Here is a 12,531-nt window from a genome sequence, read left to right as displayed (position 1 = left end):
CAGGCCTGGCAGTAAGGTCCTTGAGACTCTTATTGCCAATTAACCATCAGAAAACCATAAGTGGTATGGTGTTTCAAACTGATAGAACACTAGTCTTGAGCTAAAAAGCTCAGGGATAGTGACAGGCCCTCAGTTCAAGCCCCATAACCAACAAAAAAGTTACTTTTTTACTGACAGATAATCAAATTGAAATTATTACTTTAATTTGTTTAGGAAAATTGGAATTGCATATGACTTTCTCATGCATCATGATCAGCACTATAAGCTTTTCTAGGTTATATTATTACAGTTTATTAAACTAATTTCATATTTTATAAAATTTCACATCTTGACTGGGAGAGAATAAGGGAACAGAAGACACTGTATGAAAAGAGATGTACTCATTACTTAACTAGTGTAAGTTTAATCCCTCTGTATATCACCTCTATAATAACAATAGAGTAAATTAATTGAAAAAAAAGATGTGAAAGAAGAAGGGAACCAATTAAGGAAGAAACAGGAGCTCTTCAAGGGGAGGGGTAAGAGAGTAACTGGGGACACTGTTATACATGTGTGTGAAGATGTCACAATGAAAACCACTATTTTTAAATAATAGTAATAAATTCACAGTAATAACAATAATAACAGTAATAGATTTTTAATCAGTGTTTAAATTGAAGGACATTTAGTCTGACTACTGCATTACATGACATGTTGGTTTTCCTGGAGGCTCAGAAATGTTCAGATTACCTATATTACAGTTTTATTTGCAATTGGAGAGTAGCCAAACCCAAAAACAAACAAAAAATCCTGAAGGATGGGACTGCCTTCCACCCCTTCAATTTCATGTGTATGTTATCCTCTTGAAATGATTTACACACCTTTGAGACAGGGAATAAATAGCTACTTTGTAGAGTTCTAGTTAGAAAAAAAGTGTTCGTTTTTGTGTCTGGCACTTACTAAGAGCTTAAGAAAGGTGATAATATGTTGTGGTTTTTTTTAGCATACAGAAAGATCTACTATAATCAGTCCTTAGGAAGTGAGGCAAGATGACTACAAATTCAAAGTTAGCCTGGGCTTCATAGTGAGTTATAGCAATACCTTAGGCATGAATTTAACATGAGTTCAATCATGAATTAGGTACGGTCACCAACCACAAGTTGATAAGGTGAATCATCACAGGGTAAATCATTCTTCTAGAAAAAGGAATTCCTTCTAGGGTACCTATCTACATTATGTACTATTTCTTGAGCCTAGTTCAAATTTGGTTTCCTCCTTGAAGTCTTACACTTACCACCAGATTGCACAGCTTGAGCGTACCTTGTGACATTTCATTTTTTTGTGTCTACACAAAAGGAAGGGAGGGAAAGAGAAAGGGAAAAGGAAAGGAAGGGAAGGGAGGGGAGGAAAGAAGAGAGGAAAAAGAGTATCAGCAGTCAACCAATGACTGACTGCCATATTGGATGGCCATTGTGTAGCATATTATGGATGATTAGTAAATGATTATTTCCCAGGGCAAACTTTAAGAAAATAATCTTTTCTTTTTTTCTTCCTTCCTTCCTTCTTTTCTTTCTTCCTTCCTTCCTTTCTTTCTTTCTTGCTCTCTCTCTTTCTCTCTTTCTTTCTTTTTTTTTTGTAGTAAACTACCATGGCTGCTGGAGTCTTGTCTCAGAATGAACACCCATATTCCACTTTGGTAAATCCCAGTGGGTATGCTGAAAACCTGGAAGGTACTGTCTCTTTAACATACTTTTTTGGGGTCTTTTTATACAACCTAATATTTAATAAAAGTAACCTTGTGAATGAATGAGAAAGAAAAGGCTCTTATTTATTTCATGATTCTAGATCCAGGTATTATTTAAGTCCTTTTGTTTATTTCCTCTTTACCATTTTGGCCGGTTATAATTTCTTTTCAAAACCCTGAATAATGATCTTGGCCTTTTAAAAAGGAGTCTTGCAAACAATGTTTGTCTCCTGCATTATTATTTTAGACTCAGATTATGCATTTGCTCCTATCATCAAACGCCTACTTGTGAATCAACCATTCATTTCTTTCTCTTTTCGTTTCTTGTAAGTGTCACTTATGAAACATATTCAGAAGCACTCAAGCCTTGTTCTCTCATTGCTTCTTTTCTCCCATTTTCCCCTTCCCACACTGTGGATTTTTTTTTTTTGATACACAGGCTCCAGGAAAGTGGCAAAGTCCTGCTTTCATTTTTTTTTCCCCTCACTGTTGAAATTCAGAGCTGGGAGAAAACTTGATTCCTCTTTGTCCACATTGGATATGTCATTCTGCTTTCTATACTGTGGCAAAATGCCTGAGAGAAATCACTTGTAAGAAAGACAAGTTTATCTAGCTAGTGGTTTCAGAAGTTTCAGTCCATGGGCACCTAGGCCTATGGCTTTGGACTTGTGGGGAGATAGAACATGTGAGAGAGTCAACTTCTCACTTCATGGTGGCAAGGAAGCAAAGGCGGGTAAGTGGAAGGATGGATATGGGAGGAGAAAGAAAAGGAAGAAAAGAAAAGAGGAAAGAAAGAAGAGAAGGGGAGAGAGAAAGAATGAGAAGGAAGGAGCCAGGGTCTCATTATAACCATCTAGGGCACACCTCCAATGTCATCACTTCCTTCCATTAGATCTCACCTCTTACAGGTTTCATGGCCTCCCAATAGCACCACAGCTGGTGTCCAAACCTTCAACAAGTGCTTATGGGTCATTTAAGACCCAAACCATAACATTAGTCATGCTGTCATCACTAATGTTAGCCAGAAGAGATGCTGAGTAATTTTTTTTGCATTGCAATGCTTATTGCTATATTTCTATCTTCTCATTCTGGGTTTTGCACAAGTTCACTTTAGTCTTACTGAAGAAGCTTTGCAGGAATTCTCCTACAAATATGGATTAGATGATGGAAAAATTGAGAAGGAAAAAAATCTAACCAAAGATAATGTAGTTCAATGCTTGCTGAGAACAATTGTGGTCTTTTGGGAGTCAGACTATTCCACCAGGGGGCACTGTCTTTCACCAAGAAAGCCAGTGTTTCCACTTGTGATCTTGGCTAAATTCTGAATTCTTGCAGCTCCTCCTTCATCTGTGTGATATGTCTGAATCTAGAGGCACTAGGCACTAATACTACTGGTAACTGCCATTTGTGGATAACTTCCATGTGTCAGATTTACCATTAGTTTCTTCAGTTTTAGAAAGAAGCACTCATAAAACAAATGCAGCAATGTTGTATACTCATTGTTTCCCTTGTAAACTATTTCTTCCCACAGGTGTAATAACTGTCAAACCGTTTTCCTTCTTCCATATTCTATTAGGATTTTACATAATTCCGTTGATTAACATCCAGGTTTTTGTGTGCATCAGTAGTACATTTCTTTTTACTGATGAGCCATATCATAATGTGTTTTATGCATGCACTCATTGAAGGGTTCCTGGGTTGTTTCTAGTTTGAAGTTATTATGAATAAAGATTACTTTAAACATTTACCGGCAAGGAGTTCACACTTGTAATCCTAGCTACTCAGGAGTGGTGATTGGGAGCATCACCTCAAGGCTAGTCTGAGCAAAAATGTTTATGTACAACAGGAAAAAAATAAAGGTCACAATGTGTACCTGTCAATCCCAGGTATGGCAGAAAGCATAAACAGGGAGATTGTGGTCCAGGCTGATCTGGGAAAAAGAAAGAACCTAAAAGAAAGAAACCAAAAAGAGCTGGAGGCATGACAGGCAGAAAAACACCTGCTGGCAAGCACAAAGCCCTAAGTTTAAACCCCAGTATAGTAATACATAAATGAATAAATATTGCATCCTAGATCAAATTGCATTTTAATCTTCATGAAACTACTACACCATTCTCTGTACCATTGTGCATTGCCACTAGTGATGTATGAGTGAAAAAGTTCTCTGCATTCTCATCAGCATTAGGTGTCATTATTTTAATAATTCAAGCAGGGTATAATGACATCTCTTAGTAGGTTTTTTTGTTGGTGGTCTTTGTGGTGGTTTGTTTTGTTTTGTTTTTGAGTGCTGGTGATCAAACCCAAGGCTTCATACATGCTGTGCAAGTGTTCTACATCCTGACCGACATCCTCAGCCTTTCTTGTGGTTTTAATTGATACTTCCCTAATGAAAATTATATTCAGCTTTGCCCCAGTTGTTAAGAATATAGGAGAATTAATTCAGCATGGCTTGCTATCACTCACTATTTCTTTCCCATTTTTAATTTCCTTGATTCATGATCTTATGCTTATCCTTCCAATGCTTACTTTGTGTCCATTATGCTCTTATTTTTTCTAAGAACTTAGGTTAGAACTTAGATTATTTCCTGTTCTCTAATATAAACATCAAATGGTAGAAATTTTTTCATAATTGCTTTTATAACTTCCCATATATTTTGATGTGTTGTAATCTCATTTTGATTAATTTCAGTGTGTTTTATAATTTCCCTTAGGCTTCCCCTTAAAATAATGAATTATTTATAAGTTTAATACTTAATTTCTAAGTCTTTGGAGATTTTTTTCTGTTGTCTTTCTGTTAACTATTTCTAGTTTGACTCCATAATGATCAGAGAATATTGTAAGATCCTATTATTATTTTGTGTGTGTGTGTGTGTGTGTGCGCGTACAGACCTCAGGCTTGAACTCAGAAACTGGGTGTTGCCCCTGAGATTTTGTGTTCAAGATTAGCACAGTACCACTTGAACCACAGCTCCAGTTCTGGCTTTTTGTGGGGTATTTAGAGATTAAGAGTCTCATGGACTTTTTTGCTTCAAACCATGATCTTGAGATCTCAGCCTTCTGAGTAGCTAGGATTACAGATGTAAGCCACTGGCACTAGGCCCCAGTTCTTTTAAAAAGAAATGCCAAAACACATTATAATTCAAGTTGTCATTGAGTAATTTTAATATATTGTGTATCTGTTGGGTTTTTTCTTCTCATTTAAGTCACAGTTCTTGGTGTAATCAACAATTTCAGCCGTATTCTGGACATTTTAGACCATTTTATTCTCATCTCGCAGGCAATATAGTTCAGGATGCAAGCCAAAGGTATTCTCAGCTTTTCACTCAACCTTACTATGACAACAGAAACAGAGGACTTCTTACCTCCACCTTGCTTCATTGCACAGGAGTGCAGTGGAATTTCAGCTCTCAAACAGCTTTGTTGACAGTGAATAATAGTGAAAGTGGGGCACTGCCTTCCAATGTCATATTGCCTTTGAGTGGAGGTGTAAGATCAGCTCCCTGGGGAAGGGGGATAGCAAACAGATGATCCAGGCCCCACTGCTGTTTGGGAGAGGGGAAGTAAAAGGTGACTCATAACTACTTTGTTGCTGTAAGTTATGGTTGAAACCTAGTTCCCTGATGTGTCCTGTGGCACAGAGTAAGTGTAGTGTTAGTGCCCACTGTCTGATCTCCTACCACCTCTTTTCTCCCAGTGGATAAATACCAGTCACAGCTGGGAGCTCAGCTGCCCCATTTACCCATTGACAACAAGAGTGAACGTTGATCCTCCTGCTTCGCACTGTCTCCTGCCTCATTGAGAACAGAGGCAGACAAGGGTAGGGAGACTCAGCCTCCCACTGATATAGGGGAGACACCGGAGTGCCAGCTAGCCCTGCTTCATTTCTTTAGTCTTGTTGCTTGCTGCCAATTAGATGTAGAAGTTTGTTCCTCTGCTGGGCCTCACTAAGACAGAAGTTTGAGGAAACTAGAGTATTCACTAGCCCCAGTATACATTACCTAGCTCAGATCTCTTAATGCTAAGAGGGGGATAGATGTTCAGCTCCTAACTGAGCCACTGACATGGAGGCAGATGTTGAGCCTAGTGTTAACTGGCTGTGATTCTAACTCCCCTATTGAGACTTGTCAATCAAATGACTTAAATTTACATTTCTCAATGATTAATGGTATTTGGTATCTTTTTATGTGCTTATCGTGTCACCCCTGTCTTCTGTGGTACCTGGGTCTTAAGCTTTGCTCAGGTTTTTCACTTATGGCTGGTGATCTACCACTGGCTTTTTTGCTGATTAATTGAAACAGTTGCATGGATTTTTCTGCCTGGGCTGGCTTCAAACTGCGATCCTCAGATCTCACTCCCCTGAGTAGCTAGGATTACAAGTATGAGACATAAGCACCTAGCTCATTTGTATATCTTTTTGGGGAAAACATCTATTCAAATCCTTTGACCATTTTAAAATTGGGTTATTCATATATTTATTATTGAGTTGAAAAGTTCCTCATCTACTCTCAACACTGGTTTATAATATTAACTTTTCTCTGTACTCCTCTGATTTTGTTGATTTGTTCATGGGATTGTTGAGTTACCTTGTAATTTCCTTTTAGAATAATTTCTACTTCTACCACTTCCTTTGTAATTTGTTATATAGATCATGTTTCTATATATTATATATCCACCAACAGAATAACAAAGCAGCCTACAGAATGGAAGAAATTATTTGCAAATCATATATCTAATAAGGGATTAATATCTAGACTATATAACAACAAAAACCAGAAAAAATTCAAAACTGAACAGTGGACTCAAATAGACATTTCTCTATAAAAATCTACAAAATAAGCACATGAAAATATGCTCACCATTATCTAATTAGAGAAATGGAAATCAAATCAATAAGAGATCCTAGCCTCATTTGAAAGAATTGGGAGTGGGAGGATCACTCTTCAAAGACAGCCCAGGCAAAAACACAACCCTATTTGATGCATAAACTGAAGCAGAAAGGACTAAAGATGTGACTCAAGTGATAGAGTACTTGCCTAGCAAGCATGAAGTCATCCCTGAGTTCATATCACAGCATTGAGGGGGTGGGTAAGATACCACTGTGTACATATATACTTGTATATTCAAATGAATAAGCTGGGCACCAGTGGCTCACCCCTACAGTCTTAACTACTTAGGGACTGAAATCTGAGGATCACAGTTCTAAACCAGCCAAGGCAGGAAAATCTGTGAGACTCTTACCTCCAGCTAACCACTAGAAAATTGAAAGGGGAGCTGTGGCTCAAAGTGGTAGAGCACTAGCTTTGGCAGAAAAGATCAGGGACTAGGGACTGGGAAAGTGGTTCAGTGGTAGAGTGCTTGCCTTGCATGCATGAGGCCCTGGGTTCAATTCCTCAGCACCACATAAGCAGAAAAAGCCAGAAGTGGCACAGTGGCTCAAGTGGTAGAGCGCTAGCCTTGAGCTGAAGGACAGCGCCCAGGCCCAGATTCCAGCCCATGACTGACAAAAAAAAAGAGAGAGATCAAGGACTGTGCCTAGGCCCTGGGTTCAAACCCCATGACAAACAAGAACCAAAAACCACACCAAAAAAATCAATGTCTTGACACAAATTTGGAGAAATGAGATAAGCATTGTTGGTGAGAATGTAAAATAGTGCAGCTGTGTGGAAAATAGCATGGCAGTGCCTTAAACTATAAAAGTGAAACTGCCACAGGATCTGGCAATTTTACTTGTAGCTGTAAACTCAAAAGAATTGAAAGCAAAGATTGAAATAGACATTTTCATCCCCTCATTTATTGTGGCATTATATCATAATAGCCAAAAAGTAGAAGCAAGTTCATTGTCAGTCATTAGATAAATGATAGTGTATGGCATATGTGTATAAAGGAATGTGATTCAGCCTCTAGCAGGAAGGAAATTCTGACACTTGCAACTGGGATGAGCCTTGAGGACATTGTGTCAAGTGAAATGAGATGGCCACTAAAGGACAAATACCATAGGATTCATTTTATGTAAGATACCTAGAGGCAGTGGATGAAGACAGAAAGTCAAAAGTTCGATATCATGAACTAGATGAAGGAGAGATTGGGGAGTTATTTAATAGGTAGAGTTTTAGTTTGGGAAGATGAAAAGAATTCTGGAGATGAATCATGGTGATGGTTGCTGCACATTCTATGAATGTACTTAATATCAAATAACTATTAACTTTATGATATATTTTTTTGGGGGGGTCCGGTCGTGGAGCCTGAACTCTGGGCCTGGGCACTGTCCCTCAGCTTTTCAGCTCAAGGCTAGCGCTCTACCACTTGAGCCACAGCGCCACTTCCAGCTTTTTTCTTTTTGCTTATGTGGTGCTGGGGAATCGAACCCAGGGCCTCAGGCAAGCACTCTACCACTGAGCCACCTTCCCAGCCCCTATGATATATCTTTTTTACAGTCAACAAAATCAAAGCAGGTAGGAGAGAAACTTATTCTTCCCCCTTCCTTCCCTGAACAACTCTGTGTGGGGACAGGCAAAGTCAATATTAACACCAGGGTTTGGGGTGCGGCTGAGATGCTGATGCCACAAAAGTGAAGGAGGAAGCCATATGCAGAGGAATCCCAGCACTGGTGAAGCCTGAGCAAGAGCGTAAAAACGTGGGAGCCATCAAGGCTTAGTCAGGGTAGTGGGACTTCTTTGTGGCAGGGTGGGCCTGCATGGGATATTATACTATATGGCAAGATGAGAAGGGCATCCACATGAGTAGGCAGCAACAGAGTCCAAATGCAGTAAGGGAGATACCCACATAGAAGAGCAGCAGCAGTAATAAGAATAGGTTATATGCAGGGGATTGGTCAGATAAACAAATGCTTAAGTAAATTCCTTTGTTCATTAGCCATTCTTCTTAGTGAGTTGTATGGTTGTAGAAAGGAAGAAAATTAAAAAGAAGTTTGTAAAATTGGGTTGGAATTATTAGTATCAGGATGAACTATTAGTTTGCTGTATATATATGTATCTATACACTCACACATATATACAGAAATAAATATAGATACAAGTGTGTAGTAGGCATATGTGTCTCTATATAAACATGTATTTTTCAGTTCCTTCCACCAAGAAGGCCTAGTGGAAATACACCCTGATAGCCACAAGCACACCTAACAAACAGCATTGGTTTCTAAATACCATTCTTTATTAAGAAATGCCAAGGCTTCTTGGCTCTAATTATGTATAACAGAAATATTCAAATTGATATGCCTTCTGTAAGATAATTTCAGAAGTTTCAAAGGTGAGAAAATATTGAAGAGCTTGTCCCAGAGTAAAATAAATATAAGAAACAGGACCAGAAAAATTTTATATGTGATCAGAGCTGGACCCTTCAGCTGTAGGAACACTGCTGGGGTAATTGCTGAACATTCAGTGAATTTGAGGGCAAGTTGTTATGTATCAATCATAATTTTCTGGTCTGGAAAAAATTGTGAAGAATGTCTTTGTGAAAACAATGGGGCTTCATGTTTGCAACTTACTATCAAATAGTTCAAGAAATAGTCTTTATACTATATTTGTAACTTTTCTCCAAGTTTAAGATCTATCCAAAGCAAAAGCAAATCTTCTCAAACATATTCAAAAAGTCACTCTTGGGCATCTACCCAGAACATTACAAGTCAGGATATGGTAAAGACACACTTGGACATCCATATTCATTGCTGCACTATTCACAATAGCCAAGTTATAGAAACAGCTCAGATCCCCTACCATAGATGAGAGGTACCTATGTGGTACCTATATACAATGGAATAATACTGTCATTTGCAAGGAAACAGATGAACCTAGAAAAAATTATGTTAAGTGAAGTAAGCCAAGCTCAGAGAGACAAAAGGCACATGTTTTTTCTCCTATGTGGAAGCTAGATTAAAAATATAACTGGACATGGATAACCTATACAGGATTGTAGGCATCCACACACAGATTAAAAGAGGATACCATTAGGGGAAGAACTCAAAGGTATAACTTCTCTGAACATATAAAATTTATTGAAATGAAATGGAAACATGGGTAAGTTTGGGAGAGGGGTTGTTATTGATATTGGTGGTGTTTGCTTTTGCTTTTGGGTATTTTTTCCTTTATAGAGGGAGCAAAAGGGAGGCCCAGAAAGGAAGGGAGGAAGGGTGAACAAATATAATCATGCTATTCAGTACGTGGAAAATGAACTGGGTAACTTGTGGGAGGAGGGGGAAACTGGAGGAAAGCGAAAGAAGGGATGATATTGTCCAAGAAATGAAATGTACTCATTACCTGACTCTGAAATGATAACCCCCTAATAACAATAACATATTTTTAAATATTAAAAATTAAAACTCAAGTGTTCAACTATGTTGTATGCTGATCAGTCAAATAAGAAGAGAACTATAAAGAGTTAAATGGACACTAGAGGCTTTAGCAAAAGCAATGGTCAGTGGGCACTAGAGGCAAAGGCCAGAGCTGAACAGGCTAAGGATGGGACAGGTGACAGAGATGGATAGCTGTTGTCCAATTTTTTGTTTGTTTGTTTTAATAGAGGCTTAATGGAACTGGGAATGTGGCTTAGTGGTAGAGTGCTTGCCTGGCATGCATGAAGCCCACATAAACAGAAAAAGGCAGAAGTGGCACTGTGACTCAAGCAGTAGAGTGCTAGCCTTGAGCAAAAGAAGCTCAGGGACAGTGCCCAGACCCTAGGTCTGACAAAAATAAATAAATAAATATTAGATGTTTAACTGTGACAAGGAGAGAAGAAAGACCTTCAGAAGAATAATTATGGTGAGAAACTAGTAACATTTGAGCAATGTAAGATTTAGTCCTAATAAAGGAAGCCTTAGAAAATGTGTCTTCAAATTTGCAAGTCAAAGAAATACTTTTTTTTTTGCACTGGGGCTGGTAGGAGAGAAGATTAGAACCAATGTGTAGAGAAATGGATTTTGACTCAACATTAGGAAACATTTTGAGCTGTCATCTAACAGCTGAACATCTAATTACCTTATAAGAAGTGAGCACTCACTCACAAAGACAGAGAACACAAGGCTAGAAAATCAGCCTCAGAGAATTTCCCAAAGTGACTCGTGTATAGATGTAAGAATGCAAGTAGATAAAGCTCCATCTCTCACAGATGCTGTTGTTTGAGTTTGTCGGAAGAGAAAAGAATGAGCCTTGCTGAAATCTGAAATACAGGAAGAAATGACCCGTTCTTAGCATTCCAGATCTGCCTGGGCTATTCGGTGTTTGAACTATCTACTCATAGAAATGAAAAGAAGAAAACCTGAGTGCTCACTGATACTGTTCAATGGGCTTGGTGGTTTTTTTTTTTGTTGTTGTTGTTTTGTCGGTCGTGGGGCTTGAACTCTGGGCTTGGGCGCTGTCCCTGTGCTCTTCAGCTCAAGGAGTGCGCTCTACTGCTTGAGACACAGCACCACTTTCGGTTTTCTAGTGGTTTATTGGAAATAAGAGTCTCACAGACTTTCCTGCCCGGGCTGGCTTTGATCTGTGATCCTCAGATCTCAGCCTCCTGAGTAGCTAGGATTACAGGCGTGAGCCACTGGCGCCTGGCTGGCTTGGTGTGTTTATTCTCTTTATCCAGAGTGTGACCATTTTGTATTTCCAGTGACCCATATCTTATTTTGCCCTTTAAATAGTCTGCTGGCTCTCTAGCCTGCCTGACTGCAAACAGGTCAGTGGCCACAAAGGTGCTTGGTTCTAGAGACTTCAGCTAGCACCCACCATTTTTTTTGGGGGGGTCCAGTTGTGGGGCCTGAACTCTGGGCCTGGGCACTGTCCCTCAGCTCTTCAGCTCAAGGCTAGTGCTCTACTACTTGAGCCACAGCACACTTCCAGCTTTTTTCTTTTTGCTTATGTGAGCTGAGCAATCGAACCCAGGGCCTCATGCATACAAGGCAAGTGCTCTACCCCTGAGCCACCTTCCCAGCCCCTCACCCACCATCTTTATGCTGCTTACCCAGAGGTGATTTTAGTAGCTCAGAGATTCAGGACTGATTGTGTGCATTTCCTTTTCTATTACATTCCTACTTTCTCTTGAGCAAGTTTTCTTTCCCCTAGTGATAGCATATTTGGAAGTAGGGAGAAGAATAAGACAGGAACTTAATTTTTGGTGCCCTATGATTTTATACTCATGAAATGAAGACGATGAAACTTTTTTTCCTATGTACTTATTTAGAAAAATGCATTTGCCAGAGAAGGAAAAAATAGATCTGTTGTTAGCAGGTAAATGAGAAAATAACAGTAGCCTTGGTTCTTGTGACCTGCTAATAAATCCTGTGAAAGAGGAATAAGGGCAGAAGAATGGGTAGGTCTATGGCAGTGAACTGCTCTAAAGATTCTGTGGCCATCAAAGTAAAATATTTCCATGTTATGTACATGGAAATAAAAATAGCCTTATTATTTCCGTTTATCTAAAAATATGGCTTCTATTTTTTTCTACTTTTGACTTTTAGCTAAAAATACTGTGCATAATGAGTCTGAATAATTAGTCCTAAGAATTGATCATTCATCTTATGTTTATTTTTAAATTGATTTTTTGGAATAAATATAATTTCTTATAGAAAGGAAGTAAGCTTGATGGCAGCATATATGAAATCTAGTATGCAGTTGTAACTAAAATGATCCACAAAATTAAAAGAAAACTTTATTCTGAAGAGAATACAAAAGATTAGTTGAATATAAGTATAAAATCTTCTAAGAACTAGAAATTCCTTTTAAGTTGTTTGCATGATTGTTTTGGGACAATGTGCTATGAATTCATTTTTAGTCACAGCACAATGCAGCACAACCCTCAACCTCATC

At 38.6% G+C, this 12,531-nt stretch overlaps 1 protein-coding gene across 2 annotated transcripts in view; it reads left to right on the top strand.

Annotated features, from left to right (window-relative positions):
* Ptpdc1 (protein tyrosine phosphatase domain containing 1) overlaps positions 1–12,531 on the top strand; it is an 84,578-nt gene that overhangs the window by 35,572 nt on the left and 36,475 nt on the right. For both annotated transcript variants that reach the window (XM_013026363.1, XM_013026361.1), the window contains exon 2: positions 1,619–1,709. In XM_013026363.1, the coding sequence (XP_012881817.1) occupies positions 1,628–1,709 (82 nt within the window). In that variant the 5' untranslated portion in view covers positions 1,619–1,627. The remainder of the gene's footprint in view (positions 1–1,618; positions 1,710–12,531) is intronic.

This window comes from Dipodomys ordii, unplaced genomic scaffold (genome assembly GCF_000151885.1).
Source record: "Dipodomys ordii isolate 6190 unplaced genomic scaffold, Dord_2.0 Scaffold93, whole genome shotgun sequence".
In the NCBI taxonomy this organism is placed as follows: Eukaryota; Metazoa; Chordata; class Mammalia; order Rodentia; family Heteromyidae; genus Dipodomys; species Dipodomys ordii.
The sequence above is the reverse complement of the archived record's forward strand: the minus strand, read 5'-3'. Positions and strand labels throughout refer to the sequence as shown.